This window comes from Phocoena sinus, chromosome 15 (assembly GCF_008692025.1).
Source record: "Phocoena sinus isolate mPhoSin1 chromosome 15, mPhoSin1.pri, whole genome shotgun sequence".
Lineage (NCBI taxonomy): Eukaryota > Metazoa > Chordata > Mammalia > Artiodactyla > Phocoenidae > Phocoena > Phocoena sinus.
The window spans coordinates 52,858,150-52,885,968 of NC_045777.1; the positions used below are offsets into that span (position 1 = coordinate 52,858,150).

General features: G+C 45.1%; 1 protein-coding gene across 1 annotated transcript in view; it reads right to left on the reverse strand.

Annotated features, from left to right (window-relative positions):
* CREBBP (CREB binding protein) overlaps window positions 1-18,819 on the reverse strand; it is a 132,404-nt gene extending 113,585 nt beyond the window's left edge. Inside the window, exon 1 of the mRNA XM_032603817.1 lies at window positions 18,599-18,819. Coding sequence (XP_032459708.1) covers window positions 18,599-18,683 — 85 coding nt within the window. The 5' untranslated portion in view covers window positions 18,684-18,819. The remainder of the gene's footprint in view (window positions 1-18,598) is intronic.
* Window positions 18,820-27,819: the final 9,000 nt, after the last annotated feature.

A 27,819-nucleotide genomic window follows, 5' to 3' on the forward strand; every position in this document is an offset into this window, starting at 1 on the left:
CCTTATTTTCTCTTTTGAATTGTATTTGGAGCCCCAAATTCTCTGTATCGGCAGAACTGATTTTTCTCCCAAAATGTGTACAAACCAGTTTATCACATCTGCTATTGGCCAGAAGTATGAACTTTCCACACTCTAAAGACATAATGAATGAGTCTTAAAATCATATGATCAACTTCTTGTTACAACTCATGAGTCTGTAAGTACCTTGAAAGCAGGGATCCTGTCTACCCAGCACCTGCCATACAATGCTTAGCATATAGAAGGCCCTCAACAAACATCTGCATGCTGAATGAGAGAATGAATTACAGAGAAGAGTGCCAGTTACAGATGATACACAATATCAATTTTAACAAGTTACTTGTCTAGCCAAAGATATCAAGTAGTAATCTTAGCATCTATTACTAGTTTCCTAAAATAGAAACAAAGAACAAAATTCAACAATGAATTTTCTTGAAATGTTACATTGTTCTACTCATCCTTCTCCTTACACCTCTTTCCTGCTGCCTCTACCTTCCAGAAAACCAGCCAAGTCTATTTCACTCTCTGGCTACACCTCAGCATCAATGACCCTCTATCCTATGGTTGATGCAAGGATTAAATGGCATGATGGAGAACGAGAGATGGTAGTGTTAGAAATAAACTACGTAAGACTTTTGATGCTGTTTTGTGTTCATGTTTCTCTACTTCTGAGCATGAAACTCCCCTCCCACAGATATCTTCTCTTCCCCACTCACCCCTATTTCTACCTGCAGTCCTTATTCCCTGTGAAAAAGGTCTGCTTTCTTTAAAGTTTTTTCAGAATTTCTCTACATTTTCTTTGGCATTACTTGTACTATAACCATGACTACCTAAATGCTTCTCTTAAATCTTTCAAAAGCTGAGCACTTTTACTTATCAACCCTGGAAATTTTTACAAGAAGAATTTTTAATTCCTGAGTCAAAACTGTATACAAAAAAACTTGAGCCAAAAAGGGTAATGCATCCTGAAAAAGCTCACATCTAAAGATGAGGAATCCATAGAATGGTAGACATTTTCACAGGGTTATAAGTCTTAGATGACCTGGAGACCATTCTAGGTCTCTTCAGTGCATTTATTAATATATTACTAATTAGACACTGACAACACAGGAAGAACAGTCTGGGGTAGTGAGAAAATTACCCTGCCAGAGCTTAATTCAGGTCCGTCTCTGTCACTCACTCCTCCTCCTTCCTATGTGTGCTTCCTCAGATCTAAACTGGAAATGAAAATAGTACCTGCCTCTAGGATCACTGATGAAGGAATTAAATCACACAATGTGTATACAGCACTTAGCCTGTCATGCAGTAAGGGCTCAATAAGTATTAGTCATTATTATCACCATCACTGTCCCATCTTCCGAAGTTGCTATGAGGACTGAACGATGCACACACATCAAGGACTGGCACCCTATGCCTGGTACAGGGTTCGTGCCAACAATCATCTTTTCTGTAAGGTAAAGCCCTAATAATCTGATGATTCTACTAGAATTAAAGCTTACTTTGCTTTGAAAATTCTTGGAGACTATGCAAATAAATGGAACAACTCTCCAACAATGAAGAATTAAATTTTTTTTAAAGGAAAAGAAAAGGCACTGTTTTATTGGCATTTATGCCATTACAAATAAACTTTATCTAGGCATTTAATCAAGTTCCTAAAAGACATCTTTTATTTTTTTTACAACAATTATTAGGAAACAATTAAAAGCAAATTCTTTCTAAAACCTTCTGTGATTAAGGCTTCTTTTATGTAGATACATAAATTAGTACAGAATGGGGTTTTACTTTATTCTGAACAATGATTTTACACTGAACAAAAAAATATGTCCTTCCTCGAGATCACTATCTGCTTCTTAAGAGTCAAAGTGGGGTTGGCTGGGCAACCCACCTCCTCCCAGGCCTTCCTCAGTGGGAGCAAGTACCGGCTCTCAGGCCTTCGTTCTGTGCACGGCGGACTAGGCTCACTTGAAACTTGAATAAAAGGATTATAAGACAGTCCTGAGTGGAAGTTCTCTGTCACACTGGATCCTAAATCAGGAGAGTCCTGGAATTGCAGCCAGCCTCCTATCCTCATCTGACTCACTTAGAGGTTCCTAGGAGATGCCATTCTCAGACAGCTAGGACAATTTAAAGTTTCCTAAGTGTGGTTTGTGTGCTGCCTCCCTCAGCCCTGAAGGGAGGAGAAAAGCCTTCCTGGGACAAAAGTGGGAAAGAAGGTACTGTCACAGCAGCAACCACCACTAAACCAACCATAAACCACCCAGCAGCCCCGAAAAGCAACCAGGTGGTTTGGAGTAGAAAGAGGCTCACTGTTCTCCACCATCATGGCTGAGAAGGGCACTAGGACCAAGGGGAGGCGCTGCCTAGCCACCCTGCAACCCAATTAAAAGTCCTAGAGGAGGAGGAATGTGGGGGCTGAGCTAGGATTCAACCTCTGCACCCTAACCCCAGGTGCTGGGCCACCTCAGACTACCTGGCCACAATGTAAGTACAGGCAAGCAGACAGCCAGAGACCAGGTCCCCTGGCCCAAATGCTGGGAGCTGTAGCTGGCAGGCAGCAACACCAAGTCAGGAAGAATGGGAAAGACCTTCTGGACACAGAGGTGTCAGTGTACAACATATGGAAGTGTGTGGGCTATCAGAAAGCCCACAACAGGGGCTTCCCTAGTGGCGCAGTGGTTGACAGTGCGCCTGCCGGTGCAGGGGACGCGGGTTCGTGCCCTGGCGTGGAAAGATCCAACATGCCGCGGAGTGGCTGGGCCTGTGAGCCATGGCCGCTGAGCCTGCGTGTCCGGATCCTGTGCTCCGCAACGGGAGAGGCCGCAGCAGTGAGAGGCCTGCGTACTGCCAAAAAAAAACCCCAAACAAACATAAAAAAAAAAAAACCCTGTCTCTAAATAAAGTTACATTCTGAGGTACTGGGGGGTGAAGACTTTAATATATATGTTTAAAACAAAAAACAAAAAAAAGAAAGCCCACAACAGAAAATGCATGCATGAAGTCCAGAAAGTACACCAACATCCAGACAATGGAATATTATTCAGCACTAAAAAGAAATGAGTATCAGGCCATGAAAAGACATGGAGGAACCTGAAATACACGTTACTACGTGAAAGAAGGCAATCTGAAAAGACTAAATACTACCTGATTTCAATTATATGACATTCTGGAAAAGGCAAAACTATGGAGACAGTAAAAATAATCAACGATTGCCAGGAGTCTGCTTTTTTCTGTGGGGGGGTCAGGAAGCTGGGGGAGATACAGGAGGAATACAGGGGATTTTTAGGGCAGTGAAAATATACTGTGTGATAATATTATGATGGATAAATGCCATTGCACATTTGTCCAAACACACAGAATGTACCAAACCAAGAGTGAACCCTAAGGTAAACTATGCACTTGGGATAATTACGATGCATCAATGTAGGTTTATCAATGGTATCAAATGTACCACTCTGGTGGGGGATGCTGATAATGGGGAGGCTGTGCATGTGTGGGGGCAAGGAGTATAGATGGGAAATCTCTGTACCTTCCCTTCAGTTTTGCTGTGAACCTGAAAGTGCTCTAAGAAAATTAAGTCTTAAAGGAAAAAAAAAAAAAGTATGTCATTAGATTACAGATAAATCACAAGCAGCTGAGAGGTACAAAATGCCAGAGAATCACAAGCTGAAGAATAACTTGAGTATTTATCAACTATATTAATAACTAACATACAAAATATCCAGAGATGTCTATGCTGGGTTTAAGTGTGCTGCTTTTAAAGCTTTAAGGATCCACCAACACACAAGCTCTTGGAGGACAGTTTGATGATATGATCAAAATTACAAATGCATATTCCTTTTAATCATTAATTCCATTTTTAGGAATCTGTTCTATAGATATACACATAACTGTGCAGAGCTATTCATTAAAGCACTGTTTGTGACGGGTCAAGACTGGAAACAGATTAAATCAATCATGGCACATCTCACATAACAAAACTAGCAACTACACGGCTTCCCTGGTGGCACAGTGGTTCAGAGTCTGCCTGCCAATGCAGGCGACACGGGTTCGGGCCCTGGTCTGGGAGGATCCCACATGCCGCAGAGAGGCTAGGCCCGTGGGCCACAAATGTTGAGCCTGCGCGTCTGGAGCCTGTGCTACGTAATGGGAGAGGCCGTGGTAGTGAGAGGCCCGTGCACCGCGATGAAGAGTGGCCTGCTTGCCGCAACTGGAGAAAGTCCTCGCACAGAAACAAAGACCCAACACAGCCAAAAATAAATAAATACTAACTCCCAATTTCTGACATTAAAAAAAAAAAAACAAAAAACTAGCAACTACAGAAAGAGATAATAAGGAAGCTCTCCATGTGCTGCTGTGTACAGGTATGTAACCATGTGGACAGTATGCTGCCTCCAGTAAGAAGGCGGCAGGAAGGGGGCAAGGGAGCTAAGAATAGGCTGTCTGCTTGAAGAGATAAACCGTGGAGGAGAGCACAGGGAAGGAGGGGGGCTCTCACTCTACAGCTTTGTGTCCTCTGATTTTTGAACCATGTGAGTGAACTTCCTTTTAAAGAAATTGATTTTTAAAAGGCAGCCCCTGGGGTGTCCAGGCCCAGGTGATTAGCTTCAGCCTAGGTGATAATACCTGAATTGCTTCCAGATGCTCCTGGTTCCAGTTGTAGTGTTTACGTTTGAGGATGAAATCTGAAATGGGTTCAATACTAGTTTAAAATATTTTTAGTATTCAAATGAGCTTAAAAGGCAGGAAAATAAAAAGCACTTTAAAGAAGGACTTTACAAAAATAATATTTTTTTCCTAAAGAAATGTGACAATCTACATATCATATTTTGTACCCAACACAGTAGTAAGGTACACGTTGCTCGCGTCAGGAAAGCTGACATTATTTCAATGTACTTGAAAAAACATTAGTTGGCTGTCAGGTCTTGTAGCTTCCAGCACACCAATGAAGAAACGTCTAATAAAAGGATTCTGTTACCCACTACTGGGCATATACCCTGAGAAAACCATAATTCAAAAAGAGACATGTACCACAAAGTTCACTGCAGCACTATTTACAATAGCTAGGACATGGAACCCACCTAAATGTCCATAAACAGATGAATGGATAAAGAAGATGTGGCACATATATACAATGGAATATTACTCAGCCATAAAAAGAAACGAAATTGAGTTATTTGCAGTGAGGTGGATGGACCTAGAGTCTGTTATACAGAGTGAAGTAAGTCAGAAAAAGAAAACAAATACCATATGCTAACACATATATATGGAATCTAAAACAAAAATGGTTCTGATGAACCTAGGGGCAGGACAGGAATAAAGACGCAGATGTAGAGAATGGACTTGAGGACACAGGGAAGGGGAAGGGTAAGCTGGGACAAAGTGAGAGAGTAGCATTGACATATATACACTACCAAATGTAAATAGCTAGTGGGAAGCGGCCGCATAGCACAGGGAGATCAGCTTGGTGCTCTGTGACCACCTAAAGGCACGGGATAGCAAGGAGGTGAGGGAGGTGCAAGAGGGAGGGGATAAGGTGATATGTGTATACATATAGCTGATTCACTTTGTTATACAGCAGAAACTAACACAACATTGTAAAGCAATTATACTCCAATAAAGATGTTTCAAAAAAAAAAGATTGTTAAAAAATCAGAGCTTGTGACAAAGGAAGTGATGATTGGACACCACACTAACACACAATCATATTTTCCCATCTTTGGACAACACCTCTAAGTTAATTTACACTTCGTTCAAATCATTCTTGATAGAGGTCTAGAGGTTTTGCAATAGGAATTAACCAAAACTCCAGTTCTCACCATTTAACAGATTCCTCTAACCACAAATAATAAAGATGTTTTGCTTTGGATCTGATTTACTTTTAAACTAGTTTTTCTTTTAATTTTATTTATAAATTTATTTATTTAATTTATTTTTGGCTGCACTGGGTCTTCATTGCTGCGCTCGGGCCTTCCCTAGTTGTGGCAAGCAGGGGACACTCTTCATTGCGGAGTGTGGGCCCCTCACTGCGGTGGCCTCTCTTGTTGCGGAGCACGGGCTCCAGGCGTGCGGGCCTCAGCAGTTGTGGTGCACAGGCTCACTAGTTGTGGCACGTGGACTCAGCAGTTGTGGCACCCAGTCTCAGCTGCTCCACGGCATGTGGGATCCTCCCGGACCAGAGCTCAAATCCATGTCCCCTGCATTGGCAGGCAGACTCTCACCCGCCTTGCCGTCAGGGAAGCCCAGTTTTTTGTTTTAAAAATTATATATTTATGTTTTTTAAAAAAGCATTTGGAAGACTATAAAGTGAAAGTGGAGCGTCCCCAGCCCCCCACTCCCAAGGAAAACAATTTTCAGGGATTTCCTTCTGAAAATACCCTATGGACACATTAGTATATATCTTTTTTTTTTTGCTGTACGCGGGCCTCTCGCTGTTGTGGCCTTTCCCATTGCGGAGCACAGGTTCCAGACGCGCAGGCTCAGCGGCCATGGCTCATGGGCCCAGCCGCTCCGTGGCATGTGGGATCTTCCCGGACCGGGGCACGAACCCGTGTCCCCTGCATCGGCAGGCGGACTGTCAACCACTGCGCCACCAGGGAAGCCCAGTATATATCTTTTTACCTCTAAAAAGGATCTAATTACCATTTCTGTTCTCCATCCTGACTTTTTATTTAATGATTCTCAAACTTATCTTCCATCTTAAATACCCATCACTCTCCCTCCCCAGATTTACAATGGCAAAGGACTCAGCTACTCCTCTTCTGAAGGACTTTCTGGGTCACCTTTAGTGTTCTGCAATATCTAGATTAATTAACTAAATTAATAAAAAGGTCTGGAATTAACATGAATATTCTTAGAAGTCCTACCAAGCAAGAGATTGATTTTTACCTTATCTATTGTACTTGGCATACAAGTAGGTGGTTAAGCTACAGACATTTGTATGTCAACTAATAACGTGGTTAATAAAAACCACAGGTTTAAAGAATCTTTTCCAGAAGCTGGGAAACCATAAACAGAACTTTGGTGTGAACCATGGTCCAATGATGTGCAACATGATGACAGTAACAAAACCTCTAATACTCTTCAAGATGAAATTACTTTTTAGAACTTCAATTCTTCCTATTTACAAAGTGTTGAAAAAACACAAAAATCATTCTGTTTTATTTAAGTACAGCACCAAAACATTTTACCATTTAAAAAAAAAGGATTTTTAGAATGAAGCCTGATCTTCAAATATTAATACTTCCTACAGCTCTCAGATATTTATCAGTCTGAAATGCACCTATAGTGTAACAATATATATAACATGTCACTTTGGGAAGAAGGAGTAAAAAGAGATGGCCTGTGCTTACATACACAGCGTATGTCTAGCATGATATACAAGAAACACTAGTTGCCTGTGGGGAGGGGAACTGGGTGACTCTGTAAACAGGAAAGGAAGGCTTTTCACTAAAGTCTTTTGTACTTTTTGGAACCCTATGAACATGTCACCCAGTCAAAGAATTAAAAAAAAAAAAACTTTTTAAAGAAGAATTACCTGTTGGTACAAAAATTTCCTAATATCTTAAATAAGAACACTACAGCTGACCCTTGAACAAGGGTTTGAACTGCACAGGTCCACTTATACATAGATTTTTTTTTTCAGTAGTAAATAGAGAGGTCCCACGAATATGGAGAAACCGGTATACAGAGGGCAAGTTGTATGTGGATTTTTGACTGCAGGGAGGGTTGGCACCCCTAACCCCCACGTCGTTCAAGGGTCAACTGTAGTTCTGATTCTTAAGCTGCTTTTTGTGGGGTCTTTTCCCTCCCACAAATGGGGTTTGGGAAGAGAGAAAGCAGTTGTCAACTCTCCCTGCAGGTATGAACTTAGATGGAAAAATATACCTTGGAAAAAGATGATATAGCCTCTAGAGAACAAATCACAGTCACTTCCTCCAACTACCCTGGATGTGATGGGCTTCTAAAATTTTGTATTGTTTTTTAAGCTCTAAAAGGATGGTCTGGACTCCCTGGTCAGACACTGCAGGCTCTCCATGACTTTACCTTGCCTTCAGACACCCAGCCTGACTCCCCCTGCTAGTATGTCCTACAATGAGCTCCAGTGCCCTTCCTCTAAGAAGTTTCCCTGACCACCCAGCCTGAAGCATCTGGTTCCTTCCCATCACAACACTGATTTCAGTTCGCAAATAAGACAGGCATTGGTGGGGCTGCTGGACTGCCTGCCCACACCACTGCACTCTGAGTTCCAAGAACACAGGGCCCCCACTGATATCACCACAGCCCAAGAGTGTCCCATACATAATAAGCACATATAAATAATTTGAATTATATAAGCGTTTTAATATTTGTTGAATAAAAGAATAGATAAATAGTGGTAGAGTTGAGACTAGAGCTCAGGCCCACCCAACTTCTCAGCACAGGACACCAGTAGTGTCCACATCTAAGAGGCAAGACCACGCTGCCTCTAAATGGTATCCTGTTGAATGTAAAACAAAAACAAAACTGACTTTTTGCAAAAAGTTTACACGCTCAAAAGTGTATACCTCCAGACCTCCACACTTGCTGTTTATGCTGTTCCCTATGCCTGGAATAGCACCTCACCCTGACTCCTGTTCATCCTCAGGTCTCAGTCACCTCCCCCAGAAGGCCTTCCAAGACCCTTAAGAAAAGACTCTGTCCTATGCCCCAATCATGGACCTCCTCTCCAAGGTACTCGGTCACAGCTGACTATAGCTGTCTCCCATGAAGGCAGACCCTGGACCTGCTGTGTCCCCACCACTAGATCTCCAGGACTAACATCACAGTGTAACAAATATTTTCTACATGACTGAAAAATCCTATATCTAAACCAATGAGTATTTTTGAAAATGCTTTCCATCTTTACAAGTTGGTCCCTTTAAAGGGACTTTGCCCTCTAGGTCATAAATATCTTAAAAGAACACTCTAGACAAATGAGGTAAGTAAATATACTCAGGGCTGTGCTGTCCGACACAGCAGCCAATAGCCACATGTGGCTATTAACATTTACATTAATTACAATTAAATAAAATTTAAAATGTAGCTCCTGACTCACATTAGTTAACAGTTCAAGTACTCACTAGCCACAAGAGCCTAGAGGATCCAGTACTGGGAGTGTGGGTCTAGAACATGGCCATCATCACAGAAAGTTCAGCTGGACTTAGTATCAGGAGAACACTAGCATTTCAAACAAAGGAAATGTCCAAACTCACTCTTACCATTGAGAAGGAACCCATTTTTCCTTAACTTTCAAAGATTGAGAAAGTCACCAGTGTGAGCTAAAACACTGAATTATCACTAAAATAAGTTTTAGCTCACCAGTGTGAGCTAAAAATCACTGAATGAGATTTTCTCAGAGATCTTTAAAAGAGAAGTTCAACTCTGGGCAGGTTGTGCTCTTCAAACAAAAACCAATCCCAGAGTAGTAAAGGCACAACCAAAATAACACAAAAATCTATCAATACTTTGTGCCTTGTTGCTTTCAATAAAAATTACTGATTAAATAAAATGTAAATAAGATTTAATGTTAGGGGCAAAAATTCTTTGTCCGCCATGGGGTGATTTTTACTAGCAAAATCCATAAATCACCACACCTAAAATATCTAGGAGACTGGAAAAACAGTAAACTCCAACTGAAGTAACTTCCTATTATAGAATCTGTAGGAAGAGAAAACCCCCCACAATACAGGGAGGAGCTGAATCCATTCCTTTCAAGGTCAGTGGTAGCTGAATCAAAGAGGAAATTAAATTTCACTGCTCTTTCTTTCAACCAATTAACCTGACTAAACTGGATAGTGATTCAAAGGCCATCTTCTCCCCTGTTTGCTAAAAAAGACCATTTTTATAGCTTCTCCATGTTCACTTTTCCTTTTTCACTAAGTCCTAACCTAAATCAAGTCCCTGTTCTGAAACAATACGGGAAAAACAGTTCCGTTTAGACTTCAATTTTCCAATAAAGGACAGTTTTTAACTTCAAATACAGACTGAGTAAAGTGTGTCAAACTCCTACCCGTTTTGTGGGATTCCTGAATCTCAGCCTCTAATTCATTCCTTTGCAAGCTGGTACTGAGACTGCACCAGCCCTGGTGCTCCACGTGGAACAGGAAGGGGAAGCATCTTCCTGTGTACTCAGCAAGAAACGTCCATGGATCTGGTTCTGGGTCAGACCCCTCACCTACATCAGTCCCATCCTCACCAGCCCAAGGGTAGGTGACGTATAGTACTTTCCCACAATGATACAATAATAATAGCCGCTGCAACCGGCTATATGCCAGGAACCACAGGAGTCCAATATGCAAAGCTAACCAAAGTGAGAAGAAATGGAAAATTCTAGGGGGGAAAAAAAATCCCTTTTAGAGATGAGACTCACCCTCCCCAACGAAGTTCAAATGTAAAGTCACTGGCCCAAGGCACAGAGCTGATGAGCTGGAAGCTGAGATCCAGTGTCCACTGAGTGGAGGCCAGGCTCCTTCCTCACTACCTGTATCCCAGTATAAAAAGCTCTGACATTTCCTTCAACTCTGAGTCATGGTTAGAAGGTTCTACTTTTAATCAAGTGACAAACACTCAAAATATTTTAATCCAAAGGAACTGGGTCAAACGCATACAGTCCATAACTGTCAAAGAAAACCCCAATTATTTGATATATTTCTATAGTTCCTGAGTGTTATCATTCAGTTTGTTATCAAATACCAAAATCCACTTTATTCAAATATTGTTCAAGCCTCATTCTACAGGCTATCAGAAGAAACAGTAGCTTATTTTTCTTGCTATTTCATTGGTTATTCTAAGTACAAAATTAAAACACATATAGATGGTACCGTTTTTATAAGGAAAATTCAAAATATTTGGGGGCAGTGCAAAGGGAAGCTTTTGAAATATAAAAATATTTTGCGGGACTTCCCTGGTGGCACAGTGGTTAAGAATCCACCTGTCAATGCAGGGGAGATGGGTTCGAGCCCTGGTCCGGGAAGATCCCACATGCCGTGGAACAACTGAACCCAGGCGCCACAACTACTGAAGCCCACATGCCTAGAGCCCATGCTGCGCAACACGAGAAGCTACCGCAATGAGAAGCCTGCACACCGCAACAAAGACTAGCTCCCGCTTACCGCAACTAGAGAAAGCCTGTGCACAGCAACAGTGACCCAATGCAGCCAAAAATAAATAAATTAATTAAAATAAATCTAAAGAAAAAAGATTTTGCTTTACAACAGAATTGTATAATCCCGTTAAACAGCTACAACTATTAAGAAACACCTACTATATACACAGGTGTATTAGAAAGACTGGCAAATTAAGAGATCTTCAAAGAGCAGCAGACGGGACATCTAGAAATAGGAAAGTCGGGTTTAACCGAGTGAAAATTTCTTCAGCATTAGATTTTACTATTCTTAGTGATGGTTCAACTAAACATTCTTTTGATTAATGGAAATGAAACATGGGGGAAAACGTTACACGGGATGATATCCAAGGTCTTTCTAAGGGTAAGGTTTTAAAAGAAAGGAATTTGACTTCTAGACATAGAGCTCAAAAATAGCCTCACTTCCCAAATTTAGAACAAGAAAACACCCTGAAGGCAGATTTTTCAAAGTCAGCAACATTCTGCATATTGTCTAAGAACTTGGGGGAAAAAAAAAAAGCCACTTTTGCTTACTTCCATGCCTTTCCTAAAGATACCCTTCCACCCCAATCTGTGATTCACATCTCTTCAAGTCAAAGCTCGAGCTGGGCAACCTTGCACATGGCTCTTTTCCGGCACTACTGTCAGCAAATCACAGCCCCCACAAAAAAGGTGAACACGAAAAAAAAAAAAAAAAAAAAAAAAAAAAAGGTGAACACGCAAAAGCCCCCAACAGACACTGGTGCAAGCGCTGACTTCCTGCATCAATGACTTGCTGCAATGTGACAATCCTGAAAGCTAAGCTTAGACTGAATTGGGAAAGTATGGCATCCCTTCCCCCAATTTATGCAAGAGCTGTGGATGCCACAGCAGGCCAGGGGAGCCCATCAGGCATGGGACAGCTCTGATAAGGGACCTGCCACTAAGGAAAGGCCTCAGAGTGGGCTCAGCGAACACTGGGCACACGTAATGGAAACCAGAGGGCATGGCCAGGAGTCTGAGAGCTTCTAAGAGACCATCTTGGACAACCTGAGAGGACTAGATGCAAGCCATGGGCTGAGATCACACCCACCGAGATGAAACTCTCTGAGTAGCCAGAGTGCTTTTCCCCACGCACAGAAGGCACAGAAACCCAGCAGACTTCCCCAACTGCCTGGCTCCTTGCTCTGGCTCAGTGAGAGAAGCCCAGGGGGCACCACAGAACAGGAGTACTAAGGCCCTGCCTCAGGTGCCACCTCCACTTGGACACCCAGCCCTGGGGTTATGCACATGGGGCATTCAGTAAACACTGGGTGAATAAATGAAGCCTTCTTCAATTGCCCTTTCTGACTCAGGCATTTGGGCACCTGACTGCATTTTATATTCTTTTCTCAAGTTTTGCCTCTATGTCTTATCTTTGTCAACATAGTTCTAAGCTACTTGAAGGCATCACCAGAATCCTTTGTACACTGCTACTGCATAAGGGGTACCTCAGACTGAACTGTAATATACACAGTAAAGAAACAGAATCACATATTTGTTTGCTGCTTAAATAGTCCATGAAATACACTTCAAAATTAGTAAGAATTTTCAGAACATACCATAGTGCCTAAGTTTTTGCAATTTTAAAATTTCATGACCATCGTGTTCCTACAAAAAAATACAATTGAAAATGGAGGCAAAAATCAATAGTATTGGGCTTCCCCGGTGGCACAGTGGTTGAGAGTCCGCCTGCCGATGCAGGGGACACGGGTTCGTGCCCCGGTCCGGGAGGATTCCACATGCCGTGGAGCGGCTGGGCCCATGAGCCATGGCCGCTGAGCCTGCGCGTCTGGAGCCTGTGCTCAGCAATGGGAGAGGCCACAACAGTGAGAGGCCCACGTACCGCAAATAAATAAATAAATTAATTAATTAAAAATAAAATAAAATAAGTAGTATTGATTAAAGAACTCCTGGCTATATACTGAATGTGCTACACTACAAAAAGATCTGCCTGCTTGTGCGCCTGTGTCGACACACATACATGGCTACTACTGTTTCCAGAACCATCAGCAAACCTGACTACCAGGGTGCACCCACTCTCCCCTGTCATGACGGTGCTGGCACCAGGCACTGAGCACTCACTCCAGACCAGGCACTTCTCACACAGCATCTCATTCCACCTTCACCATCACCCTTGGAGATGGGGATGGTCATCCTCTCTTTTTCACAGATGAGGAAACTGAGGATCTTCAGAGCACCAGTCCCACATTACATCAGGGTCACAAACTGCAGCCTGAGGGTCAAACCACCTGGCTGCCGGTTTTTGTAATGAGAGTTTTTCTAGTTTTACTGGCACACAGCTGCACACATCCGTGTACATATTGTCCAGAGCTGCTTTCACGTCAAAATGGCAGCACTGAGTTAGCTGCAGCAGAGACCTTGTGGCCTGCAATCTGAAATTATGTCCTCTTACCCTTTACAGAAAAAGTTTGCTGACCCATGTATCTGGGAATGGTGCAAACTGCAAGCCCCTCTCTCCAAGCCTCACAGCCCATCAGCAAACTAAGGCTGGGAGGGCCCGCAAGAAAGTGCCTCGGCTATGACCAATTTCTTCTGAGCACAAAACCTCTGTTGAGCAACATCTCTTCACGTGCCCTTGGAATATACTTGAAATGCTGGTTTGAATGAGATAAAGAGGTAGTGTCCTGACTAATGTTACCCCAAGAACTAAAATGGCTTAAAGCAAGCTTTTCTAATCTTCAAAACTCACAATAAGGAACATTTCATCTTAACACGGGAAGTTATACTTTGGCACAATCATTTTAAACTATTTTGTTCTCAAACACATTAAGTAAAAACACAAAGCTGGCACTTATGTAGCCCCAAATAATCACTTTGTCACACAACTATCAATAGAATGGCACAAGTCAGAAGTTGTAAAAATACAGGCTAACAATCAACTTCCAATAGTAGGATTAAGCCTAAGTCCCTTTACAAGCCATTCTCAATTATGTTTGAGAATTACAGAATCAAATTCAAGCTTTAAACAGCAGTGATTCTCAATCTTTTGCTCTACTGTGAAGGCTCCCTTGGTGGGATTCATACTTACCTGCCATCCCCAAGGAACTTCAAATGAGGCCACTGTTCTCACCACTCTCGCAGTTATTCAAAAATCCCTACTCTTCTACTAAGTAAAAGCTAAACAAGTCATGAAAAGCCCTAGAAGTCTCTACAAAAACTCACATTTCCTAGTTAGCCAGAACTTAGTAAAGAGATGAAATAACCTAACTGGTCCTCAATTACCCACTGCAATAAACAAGAATGTAAGACCAGTATAGGCCTTGAATAACACCCTGCTGCACCAGAATGAGAGGGAGGGGGGAGCTCCTACCCCAGGCCCCTAATAGGAAGAACACTCTCCTGTTCCAAAGCTGCTGACAAACTTTCCCTACAGGGACTTAATTCACTTGCTGGAGTTATGCTACTGAAACTTAGCTGCTGACAAACTTTCCCTACAGGGACTTAATTCACTTGCTGGAGTTATGCTACTGAAACTTGCTAAGTACTGTAGTCTCCCGGGTCCACTAGTGAAGTAAATTCCACGTTTAATGTAGATTTCTAAGATGAATTTATCAATTTACTTTAATGATCTAGGTTTGATTCTGGTTTTTACCCTTTATGTTATTTTGGGCAGATCACCTCTCTTAAGTCTGGTTCCTCACCTGGAATTGGCAGGAACAGTATCTTCCCTTCCTGCCTCACAGGTTGCTGTGAGGACCAAACTGAGATGATGGGGAGAAAAGCACTCCAATATGTAAACCTGAAAGGTCATCATTTTGCCGTAAAAGGTATTTTGGTTGGTAACAGTATTTACACCAAGTTTCTTTAAATATAGTTTTCTCTTGCACTTAAAGGGATTCACAGTATAAAATGTAACCACAACTGCTTAGGGAGATTTATACAGCATAGGATGAAACATACCTGTGTTCAACTTTCAAAAGGCAGTCCTACAAAACTTTTTTATAGTATATCTGTTGAATGTAAATTTGGCTTCAATAAAGCTGACCGAAAAAGATCTACTGCTTGCCTAGGTATTAATTTGTTCCGCGCTGTTAAATCATGAATCCCTGCTGCTGAAAGACACTAATATGCTGGTTTAATTTGGACATATTAAATAAAAAAGTTTCCAAAACGCACAACTAAATATACACTGGTAACACAAAGTCCTACTTCTCATAAAGGGTGCCAAGTAAAGGAAGATGACATTTGTAAAAAAGCGTTTACGGGGCTTCCCTGGTGGCGCAGTGGTTGAGAGTCCGCCTGCCGATGCAGGGGACACGGGTTCATGCCCCGGTCCGGGAGGATCCCACATGCCGCAGAGCGGCTGGGCCCGTGAGCCATGGCCGCTGGGCCTGTGCGTCCGGAGCCTGTGCTCCGCAACGGGAGAGGCCACAGCAGTGAGAGGCCCACGTACCGAAAAAAAAAAAAAAAAAAAAAAAAAAAAAAAAGCGTTTACGCCTTCAATGTAAAACAAGAAAATGCTACTTCAACAACATCTGATACCATCAAATTCTGTGCCACTCTAGAAGAAAGGTTGGGGTTGGGTGAAAAGTACTGCTTTTCCTTCTTCCTCTTGTTACCTGTCTTTGCGGTACATTCCCTATTTCTGCATCAGCTCTGCACACTCCCCTCAGAAACCTTCCCTGACCTCCCCAGCCTGCACTGATCTCTCCCATCAGTCTCTGGTGGCAATGACATTTATCAGAGATGCCGCCTTACCTCACTGGAGTACATGCACATACACGCTCCCCCTGCAGGCAGCATCCTGGCTGGTAACTGCCTTACCTTACTGGAGTGTACACACATACAAGCGCCCTGCAGGCAGCATCCTGGCTGGTAAGCGCCCCAGCATCAGGTGTACTATTCTGCCCCTCCCGCACACCCGCCCCGGGACTCAGCTGACACTGATGGCTCCACAGGCCAGTCCCCAGAGACATGCACTGCATCGTGACAGTCCAAGTCACTCTTGTTTCTCAGGCCACCAAGGCCGCCTCCTTCTCCTCCTAACCCTTCAGCTCTTCCCATGCAGAGCTCCCCTCCCTCAAATTTTACCACATGAGCATGGAACATACTACCTTGCTCTGCCTGGCCCAATTTTATCCTAGAAGCCAAAAACACACATCCCCTCACTAAAATGACGCTGTCTCTCTCAAGAATGTTATTCCCAGGTCTCTCCCCACTTTTCCACCTAACCAAATGCTTTCATTCCTTTGACTAGTGTAATGTAATTGCTTTAGTTCTTTATTGGCTTTAATATACATCCTTAAGATCTCTGTTTTAGTTATAGGAGACAACGTTTTACCTTTTTTAATATGCTCAATGATGACCCCTTCTGTGGCCCACCACGCTAACAGACCCTCTCACAATAATGTGATGGTGATGATGTGCAACCAAGGACCCAACATAAATATGACGGTGAACTTATTCTTTGGATTATTTAAACAGAACTGTTAAAAACTGACTTTTTTGTTCCACATTTATAAAAGAGCCCCAATGTCTTACAAGGATCAAAATTGGAAAAGGGGAAAAAAGTGGTCAAGAGTAGAAAATCCTTTCTGATAAACTTTGTTGTGATTAGCAGCACATTAAGTAAATATGTGACCGTCCAATAACAGAACTACCCAAAAGCCAATCCTTTGGGCACCATCTTGGAAACAGCTGAAAGTATATAGTGGGACAAGCCTTTTTGTTAAGTGTCATGTTACTAATTTGTCTTTCTTCATAAAACAAAATCTACAATAACCTCATTCAACAACAGAAAAGCTGCAAAGCCATTCAAAAGTTACCAGTTTCAAAGGACAAGCTTCAAGGCTGAACTTGTCTGGTACGATCTATATTTCATATGATTAAAGATTTTTCACTCAAACATGCCAAGATTAATGAAGCAAAGGAGATCTATTCTGCAGTAAAATCATAAGTTTTTTTCAGGCAGTAAAATCAGAGTATTTAAATCTTGGTTGTTCCCACATTTCTCATTTCAGATAAACCAATTTTACAAAATTAACATCAAACTCAACTCCTTATCAGTTTTTAGGAAGAGTATTATTAGTGACTTATATAGCGTGAGATTTACTGATTCCTCCCCACTGTTTAACAAATTTATTTCAACCAGACAAGAATCTTATGACTGGTTTTAAAAAAAAATTGTTTCCCTCACTTCTACTTTAACTAACAGTCTAGGAATTGTATTAAAACTGAAGCCACAAAATTCAAGTTTTGTTTCAACAGTAGAAATAGATTTTTAGACCACTAGTATAAAAACACTAGCGGTCAGTCCCAGAAATATTTGCACAAGCTGAACAGCTGTGCCTACTGCAAATCTGAAGGCATTGCTGCAGCAATATAATTCAATTTGGACCCATTCATTATAAACTGATTTTCAGATGCTGCTACTCAAGACCGTAGTGGAGAAACGCAAGCTGCGCTGGGAATCAAATCATTCACAGCAGCGCACAAGTTTTTATTTTACTGCAAAGGAGAGTTCTGAAAGAGGAAATACAACTAGTTCATAATGCTACCGTGAACCAGCCCAGAAGAAGCTAGCATTATTAAATGAACAGAAAACTAAAATACTTCTCTTAGGTAACTGACATGATTACCTAAGGAAGTTTCCAAGGAAGCTGCTTAAAAGAATGATTTATTCAGTACCCTGATAAAAATTTTTTTGGGAAAAAATGTAATTAATATATATCTACACTGTAAAAACAACACAAGCGCCCTTGGAGACTGCAGCTCAGATGAATCTGCTATTTAACTTTCTTCCGAAGTCATACAAGTGAAATTAAACACTCCACAGCAACTTTCATGACATCTTGCTAACGAAGTTTGGGGTTGTGAAAAATGTAATGACTTAGGTGACCAGCAACAAGAGTTTTCAAAATAACTACTAAGCATTTTCCCAATGAGCACATTCCAAGTAACTTCTAAGTCGTAACTCACAAGCTGGCTGCTGCTAGGAGTGTCTTCTGGTCGCAGCCTTGTGAATGTGTTACCAATTCAGAAAACACTTCGGGTCCCCTTTCGACTGCACTATTTTCTTTTCTCACCAGCAAACCTACCCTCCGCTGACATCCCTCCAGACAGCCACGCGTGTGTCGACACACGGCGGCAGAGGGAGGGGTACGGAATCACCACGCAGAAGAGACACGCTCCACTTTACTTTTTCTCGCTGGAAGTACCACTCGGTCTCCACGCGAGGAGGGTTCACCAACTCCGGGCGATCCGAGCGCACCCGGGCATGTGTCGCCCTACTCGGGCCCCATGACAGTCTTCCGACAAACTTCCCCCTCTGCGGCGCGGGTCCCGGGGAAGGGGCTGCGCGGTCCTCCGCTGAGTTCGGGTCCCCCAGGGGCACTCACTTCCAGGTGGGGCTGACAGCGACCCCCGGGGCCCCTACCCCCGGCCCGGCCCCCTCCTCACCTGTGCTGTCATTCGCCGAGAAGCCTGGCGAGCTGAGTTTGGCTCGTTTGGGGTTGGGCGGTCCGTCCAGCAAGTTTTCGGCCATTTTCACCTGCTCGTGAAAACAGCCCGGAGCGCGGGCCGCGGGGTCGGAGAGGGCTCCGGGGCGGGGGTCGGCGCCAGCCCCGACCGGCTGCGAGGGGAGAGGAGCGAGCCGCGAGCCGCGAGCCGCGAGCGAGCGCCGAGGGAGAGGGAGAGGGAGGGCGCAGGGCCGGGTGGGGGAGGCGGCGGCCAAATCTCAGCCACAGCAACAGCGCCCCGCAGCGCTCACCGCCCGCCCCCGGCCGCCGCCGCCGCCGCCGCCGCCGGCCGCGGCCCCCTCATCCCCTGCCCGCCTCCCGAGCGCGACACTCCGCGGCGGGGGCGCCCCGGCGGCCCGGCGGTGCCCCCGGGCCCGGCTGGCAGCGACGGCGCCCGGCCGGGCGGCTCAGGCAGTACCCGGGAACATGGTGCCGACGCCGCGCCTCCGCCTCGCTCCCCCCCCGCGCCCCACTTAATTAATTCGCTCGCGGCCCGACGACCGGGGGGCTCCGGGCTCCGCTCCCCGCCCGCGGCCCGCCGCCGCCGCCGCCGTGAGGAAAAACAATGCGCGAAGCGGGGCCGCCGCCGCCGCCGCCGCGGCCCCCCCACCCCCCGTTCCGCCGCCGCCGCCGCCGCCGCCGCCGCTGCCGCCGCCGCCGCCGCCGCCGCCGCCGCCGCGGCTCCGGGAGGCCGAGCCGAGAGGCGAGCGGGGCCGCCGGACCGGGCGCCGAGGACCGGGCGGAGCGGGCCGGCCGGGCGGAGCGGGGTGCGCGGGCGGTTGTGGGGCCCGGGACCGGCGGGGCCGAGTAGATCGCGCTCGAAGCCCCGGTCGGGTCCGCGACAAGATGGCGGCTGTTGATTCCTCAATTAAAAAAAAAAGAAAGTTTTTTTTCTTCTCTTTCCAGAGCCTGAACGGGGAGGGGGAGGGGGCGGGGCACGCCGGTGCGTCAACCCCCCCGAGGCGTCACCACGCACGGCCCCCGCCCCGCCCCCTCCACCTGCGCCTGCCGCAGCGGAAAGAGCCGAGCACGCTCAGACGGAAAGGGCCGAAGACGCGGTCGCTGTGCGTCGTGCCGCCGGGCGGCGGGGCTGCTGGGCTGCCTGGCGGGGGCCGGGCCTGCGGGACGCCGGGCGCCGGGCACCGCCGCCACTTTTGTTCTGACGGCGACTGGGCGGCGAGGGCTCTGGCTACGGCCTGGTCGCGAGCCGGGCCCCCAGGCGCGGAGTCGGCGCCGGCCGGGCCCGCCTGTCCCGCAGGGCGACTCTGCCAGGTCCCGGCTCCTCACGCCCCTGCCCCGCGACCCTCCTCCGCGACCAGGCCTGGCCACTTCCCCTCGCCGGATGCCATCGATGTGTCGTGGCCTCTGCAGGTTACATACTGCTCTCGGGTCCGCCTGCGAGCGGGTGCAGATGGGGAAACTGAGGCAGGAAGTGGCAGGGCCGGAATTCGAACTCCCCCACGTGAAGTGAGGGGGGCGCAAGACTCCTGAACCCCTGTTCCCCAGCCCGATGAGATGGGGTCACCTGCATCGGGAGTTGGTGAGCGCTGCCTCCCAGACGGACGCGCTCAGCCTGCGCCCGGCCCAGAAGGTCCCATTACATTAGGGCTTAGGGCCTCGACGACCGGGGCGCGCCCCCCACCCCCACCCCAGGACAACTACCCAGACCCCACAGGTGTTCCAGACAGGTGTGGGGTCCCAGGGACACCAGCCCGCGTGGCCACTCCCCGCAGGACAGTTCCACAAAAATCTAAGGTGTTCACACATCTCAGCTCCTTATCTGCTTCTCACAACTTGCCAGCACTTCATCCGAAGTCCTTATCCGAAAGGTATCACCAGCAACCTGTTTCCTAAGCTAGAATCCTGTGAGTCAGCGCCGACTCCTCCCTCTCTCCCACCCACCAAGCAACCTGCCTTCCCAGGTCCTTTACCTGGACAAACCGCTCTTCCTCCCCATCCCACTGCCCCAGAGGCATCTCGCATCTCCCGAGTGGCTACGATGGCAGCTTCCCACTTCAGTGTCCCTTGCAAACCGTATTTCTCCCCACGCAGTATCAGAGTTAACTTCTTGGAAAAACAGAGAAAGAACTCTGCTTGAAACAAATAGCTCCTACACATAGAAAAAAAAAAAGCCTATATATATATATATAGGGTCTGGGGAAAAAAAGAACATATGTATAGTTGTTTTAAACAAATATATATATGCAAAAAAGTGATTGTCTTCAAGTGTCAAGACTGAGTGATCTTTCTACTTTTTTCTCTTTATATTGTTCAAAATCTTGACTGCTCCCCCATCCCTCCCTTCCACTTTCCATTCTTCACTCCACCCTCACTCCCCAACACCCACGCAGCCACTAGGAAGTTCTTACCATTCTGACCTTTTTATATTTTTGCAAATGCTGTTCCCTGCGCTGAGAATACATATACCTGGCAAACTCTAATCCCAAGACCCAGTTCAAACATCACCTACTCCAGGAAGCCCCCCCAGCTCAGTTTTGGGCTCCCACAGCACTTGTGGGCATACTTCTGTGAAGGCATACCACACACTTTCATTTTTCATCCTTCATGTCTTTATTTATCCATCAAATATCCCCTGAGAATCTCCTGAGGGCACTGCCACTGTGCTAATCTCTTGGGCAAAGAATAAAGAAAGAAATCTCTATATATTTGACGAGGCCAAAGAGCAAGTCCTGGAAATCAGAAACAGAAACATCCAGGAAGGCAATTTGCACAAGAAGGCAGAAGGTGTTTAGAGTCACAGAGTAACACAAGGCCAGTGGCATCCTATATCTGAATGTGCCTTGTGTGCCCCTCTCACCCCAAGTCTGTGGGCCCCTTGAGGGCAAGAGCCAGGTCTTAGTCATAGTACAGTGCCCTGCAAGAGGTAGGTTTGTGGAATTTGATGAATGAATGAACACTGTCAGGTTCCCCTGAGTCCTAGAGGCCTCCAGGACACCGAGAAGGATGGGCTCCAGCCTGAGACAGCTCCAGGCCACTCACCCACAGAGGGGACAACGTGTCAGGTCACTGAGAGGCCACAGCCAGGACCTGCTTGGATCAGTAGGGACACCACCTGGCCTTCAGAGTCCCTGGGTAAATGGTTTACACAACAGTGGGCCCATGAGCTCATACCACCCCCTCACCCCCAGAGGGGGAAATTGAGGGCACCCGTCCCTGTAACCCAGAGGTAAGTGACCTGGATGTGTCAGGGCTGGGGCTGAAACGCAGGTCTTCAAACCTTCAAACCCCATGTTCTTCCTATCTCACCACGCTCAACCCTGAAACATACCTGCTCTACAGACCTTTTTCTATCTCATTTGTATCCTTTTATTACATTCCTCTGGTATTCCTTGATATCTGCTTTTTCTTTCCTTTCTATGTCTTCTCTCCTTAGTCTGACTCCCGTCAAAGAACACCGCACTCAGACATCGACAGCAGAATAGCAAGGAAGGAAGTATGGTTCCTGTCTGCCCACCCTTAGCTTGGGATCAAGGTCGACACAGACAAAAGGGACCCAGCACTACTGAGTGCCTTCTGTATGCCAGGCCACTCTGCCACATGCTCCACTTGGATCAGGACTTCCCACAATCCTGGAAGGAAGTATCATTGTCCACATTTTATTGAGGAGGAAATAAGGCCCCAAGGAGGGCCAGTCACTCAGCCACTAAGGGGCTCTGCTAGGTTGCAAACATAAGGTTGCCTCCTGCTCTCTCCATTCTCAGAGGCCGTATCACCAAGGAATCCCCATTTACAGAATGCTTCGGGCCTGGGAGAGGAGGAGTAGGTAGAAATAAATCAGGAGAGATTTCCTGAGAAAAGTCCATTTGAATCCATCAACTGCTGAATGGATAAATACAATGTGTTATAGCCACACAATGGAATATTATTCAGCCAGACAAGGAATAAAGCACTGACACAGCTACAACATGGATGAACCTTGAAAATACGATGTTCAGTGAAAGAAGACAGTCACTAAAGACCATATATTGTATGATTCCACTTATATGAAATGTCCAGAATAGGCAAATCCAGGGAGACAGAAAGTAGATTAGTGGTTTCGGGGGGCTGGGGAGAGGGGGAGACAGTGGATGGTCACCAAAGGTTATGAGGTTTCTGTTTGGGGAGATGAAAATGTTCCAAAATTAATGGTGATGAAGATTCACAACTCTGAGCTGAAAACCATTGAAATCTATACTTTGGGTGAATTGTATGGTACGGGAACTCTCTGTCAATCAAACTGGGTCCGGTTTGGGAAGAAGTAAGAGAGACAAGGAAAGACAGAGGGAGGCTGGTGCTCCCAGCAGAAGGACACAAGTCAGGACCAGTTGGGAGAGCGAAAAAGGGATCTGCGTGGTGGCACCAAGTGAAAGCTTCTGGGGGGAGGGGCAGGGCGGGGTTGGATTTGATGTGATTGGGACTTCCCAGGTGGGGGCTGAGGGATGAACTCAGCAGAAAGAAAACAGACCCAGATTCACAGACCGAACTGGAGAGAGAGGACGTTGATGGGGGAGAATTGAGGAATGTGCAGCTCAGGCTCCTGCCTCGGACCCCAGTGGACATTCATGCTCAGTGGGCCCCAAACAGAGGCCGCAACCTTGTCTCCACTCCAGCTCTGCCTCAGGTGCTCTGCTTCCTGGGAATGGCTCCCGACTCTCTTCTTGGGGACCTCAGGGTAACTTCCCACTGTCCCCTTTCCTGAACCTTTAATTTCTCCCCTACCCCCAAGGGCTTCTTTTTGTTTGTTTTGTTTTTTAATTAATTAATTTATTTTTCGCTGCGTTGGGTCTTTGTTGCTGCGCACATGCTTTCTCTAGTTGTGGCGAGTGGGGGCTACTCTTCCTTACGGTGCACGGGCTTCTCATTGCAGTAGCTTCTCTTGTTGCAGAGCACGGGCTCTAGGCACGTGGGCTTCAGTAGTTGTGGTAGTTGGGCTCAGTAGTTGTGGCACATGGGCTTAGTTGCACCGTGGCATGTGGGATCTTCCCGGACCAGGGATCAAACCTGTGTCCCCTGCATTGTCAGGCAGATTCTTAACCACTGCGCCACCAATGAAGTCCCCACCCCCACCCCGGGGCTTCTTCCCCTCAATAAACGGTCAACCCTGATCCTGCCCCATCTCCTCCATTCCCAGTCAAGCTGCTTGACCCAGTTGTCTACACTGGCCGGACTCACTTCTCTTCTCCCAGGCACGATTTTTATTTTTATTCATGAAAAATTTCAAACCAGTTACAGAAAGTAATGTAGAGACACTTGTGTCTATATTGTTAAGGTAGACAACGTTAACATTTTGCCATATCAGCTTCAGATCTTTATTGTACTTATTTATTTAAGGAATCACATGTCAGAGACAGAGCTAAAGCCCCCATTTCCTGCCCCTCTCCCCCAAAGTCACCACTTTCCTTGGTGTATATGGTTACCATGTAAGATGTTTATTTTTACTAAGTCAAACCAAGTGGCATTGCCAATACTTGACTGTTTTTGATCCCCACCCCCCAACAAATTAATATGGTTGACCTAAATATGACATGTGCATACAAGTTTTTCATCCTGCCAAATTGAAACTGTATTCATTAAACAATAACTCACTATTCCCTGCTCTTCCCAGCCCCTGGCAACCACTGTTCTACTCCAAGCTTCATCTGTGTTGTAGCGCATGTCAGAAATTCTTTCCTTTTTAAGGCTGAATAATAATCCATTGTATTTATATGCTGCAGTTTGTTTATCCCTTCATCCATTGATGGATGTCTAAGTTGCTTCCACCTTTTGGCTATTGTGAATAATGCTGAGTGTACAAATGTCTCAAGACCCTGCTCTGTCTTACTCCTTACTCTGTTCAGGCTGCTAAAACAAAATACCATAGACTGGATGATTTATAAACAACAGAAATTTCTTTCTTACAGTTCTGCAGGCTGGAAGTCCAAGATCAAGGTGCCAGCAGATTTGGTGTCTGGTGAGTGCATGCTTCCTGATTAATAGACGGCTGTCTTCTCTCTGTGTCCACACGTAGTGGAAGGGATGAGGGAGCTCTCTGAGGTCTCTTTTATAGGGGGCACCCCTAACCTCCTGAGCTTTTTAAGGGTCAACTGAAAGGTTCCCCCACCTCTATTACAGTGTTTCAAATTTAGAGATATCTAGTAAGGAGAGTTCCACCACCCCCTCTTCCTTTTCAAAGCTGTCTTGACTATTCTTAGCCCTTTACTCTTCTAGATGAATTTTAAGGTAAGTTTTTCCAGGACCATAAAAAAAATTGGATTTTTTATTGAAACTGCACTGAATGTGTGGATTAATTTGAGGAGAATTGCCATTTAAAATATAGTGAGTCTTCCAGAGGAACATGTCATTCCAACACTATGGGATGTAATCTGCAAAATCCAAACTCTGGGAAGCTCTGCAGGAAACGCAACTTGGACTTCTTTAACAAATAAATTTCAAAGAAAAAATCATAAAGTAAATGAAGGGAGATCCTGAATATAAGGGGACTTAAGAAACATAAAAACCCTGATTCCAACAAGTTAAAATAATGAAACAACTGGAAATTGAAACACTGACTGGCATGAAATGATATTAAGAAATTAATGTTACATTTTTGTGTGTGATAATGATACCGTGATTATATATTTTTAAATAGTCCTTATATTTTAGAGGGATAGGCTGAAATATTTGTAGGTAGAATAATAGAATGCCTGGGAGGAGTAGATGGGAAAAGAGATGAAACAAAATTGGCCAGGAATTGATAGTCATGAAGGTTGAGTGATGGGCACTTGAGAATTCATTATATGATTCTGTATACTTTTGTGTATTTTGAAATTTTCAGAATAAAAAGTTTCTCAAATATTGAAATATTGAGTCTTTCCATCCACAGACATGCTTCATTTATTTAAATTTTCTTCTGTCATTTTTTTTTTTTTTTTGCGGTACGCAGCCTCTCACTGTTGTAGCCTCTCCCGTTACAGAGCACAGGCTCCGGACACACAGGCTCAGCGGCCATGGTTCACAGGCCTAGCTGCTCTGCAGCATATGGGATCTTCCCGGACTGGGGCACGAACCCGCGTCCCCTGCATTGGCAGGCAGACTCTCAACCACTGTGCCACCAGGGAAGCCCTCTTCTGTCATTTAAAAAATATATTTATTTATTTATTTTTGGCTGTGTCGGGTCTTAGTTGCAGCATGCAGGATCTTTTGTTGAAGAGCGCAGGCTCTTGTTGCAGCACGCAGGCTGCTCTCTAGTTGTGGCACATGGGCTCCAGAGCATGCAGGGTCAGTAGTTGCCCTGTGCGGGCTCTCTAGTTGTGGCACGTGGGCTCAGTAGTTGAAGCGCATGGGCTTAGTTGCCCCATGGCATGTGAGATCTTAGTTCCCCGAGCAGGGATCAAACCCATGTCCCCTGCATTGGAAGGCAGATTCTTAACCACTGGACCACCAGGAAAGTCCTTAAATTTTCTTCTGTCTTGCAAAGTTTTATAACTTTTTCCATAAAGTCCTGCATATCTTTGGCTGATTCAACAAATTTGCCAGTTACTTATTTACTAGTTCTAATCACACTAATAATTTTTCTCTAGCATCTTTTGGATTTTCTGTTTAGGCCATCGGATCACATGAAATGAAAACAATGAAATTTTGTTTCTCCTGTCCAATACTCATAACTTCCATTTATTTATCTTGTTATACACTGCCAGTTAGGTCTTTCAGAATAATGTTGAATTTAAACAGTGATAGATGCATCTATGTCTTGTTACCAACCTGAGTAAAAATAATGTTCTTGGTAGGTTTATTCATTCATTCCATAAGTACTCATTAACCAATTATTATGTGCCAGGCACTGTAGTTGGAATACAACAGCAAACAAATCAAAGGTCCTTGCCCTCACAGACCTTACATTCTAGTAGGCAGAGAGAGAAGATGAATATAATTAATGATTAAATTCTACAGCATATGTTAGAAGGTGATAAACACTATGCAGAAAATTAATAAGATAGGTTAAGGATGATCCAGAGTGTCAATGTGGGACAGGTGCAATTTAAAATAAGGTGATGGGGCTTCCCTGGTGGCTCAGTGGTTGAGTCCGCCTGCCAGTGCAGGGGACACGGGTTCGTGCCCCCGGTCTGGGAAGATCCCACATGGCGCGGAGTGGCTGGGCCCGTGAGCCTGCATGTCTGGAGCCTGTGCTCCGCAACAGGAGAGACCACAACAGTGAGAGGCCCACGTGCCACAAAAAAAAAAAAAAAAAAGGAACTCATAAGCTGTGTAAAAAATGTTTATGGAAAAGAAAGGGGACCTAGTATCACCAAAATGTCATTCTGGCCACTGGGCATAGAAGGGATGGGAGGGACAAGAGAAGAAGGAAGGCCAATTAGGAGACAATTGCTAACAACCCAGGCTAGAAACTATGGGAACAGTGGAAATGAAGATGGAGAAACATGGGCAGTTTTGAGAGAAGTTAAGGAGATAAATACCAAGAGATTTTGGAGATTAAGCATGGAAGTAGGGGGGATCAAGAATGGCTCCCAGATCTCTTATTTGGGGAAATGAGTGGATGGTGGAGATATTCATTATGATCGGGGACACAAGAAAACTAGTTTTGAGAAGGGAAATAATGATGTCAGTTTAGGGCATAATAAGTTAAAGGATCCTTTGACATCAATAAAAGGACACATCCAGCAGGAAGCTGCATACATAAGAGATACTCTGGGCTGGATGTGCACATTCAGGAGTTATCAGCAAAGAGATGGCAACTGAATACAGAAGTGGATGAAATATCCCAGGAGGTGTGTAGAGCAGGAACAGGGGACCCAAGGTCAACGCATGGAAGTGTTCTAAGCATGTGGAGAATGAGCTTAATGGGGATAAAGTATTAGGAGAAACTAGTTTGGAAGTTACAGCTTTAGTCTTGGTGCTATGGTGGCTTAAGACTAAGACAGAGAGAGTGAAGTAGAGACACTTGTATTGATTCCAGTGATATTTAGGGCTTCTATTCAGATATGCGCAAGGAGCTCCTATTGGATCAACCCTCCTGCAGATCACTACTGAAAATTCTGGACCAAACATTAAAAAAAGGACCTACTTAAAGGCTCTGGAAAGAAACCAAAAACAATACTGGAGGGGCATCAACCCTTGAAACAATGGAACTGCATTAGATATTTCACATTTTTATGGTTTCTAGCC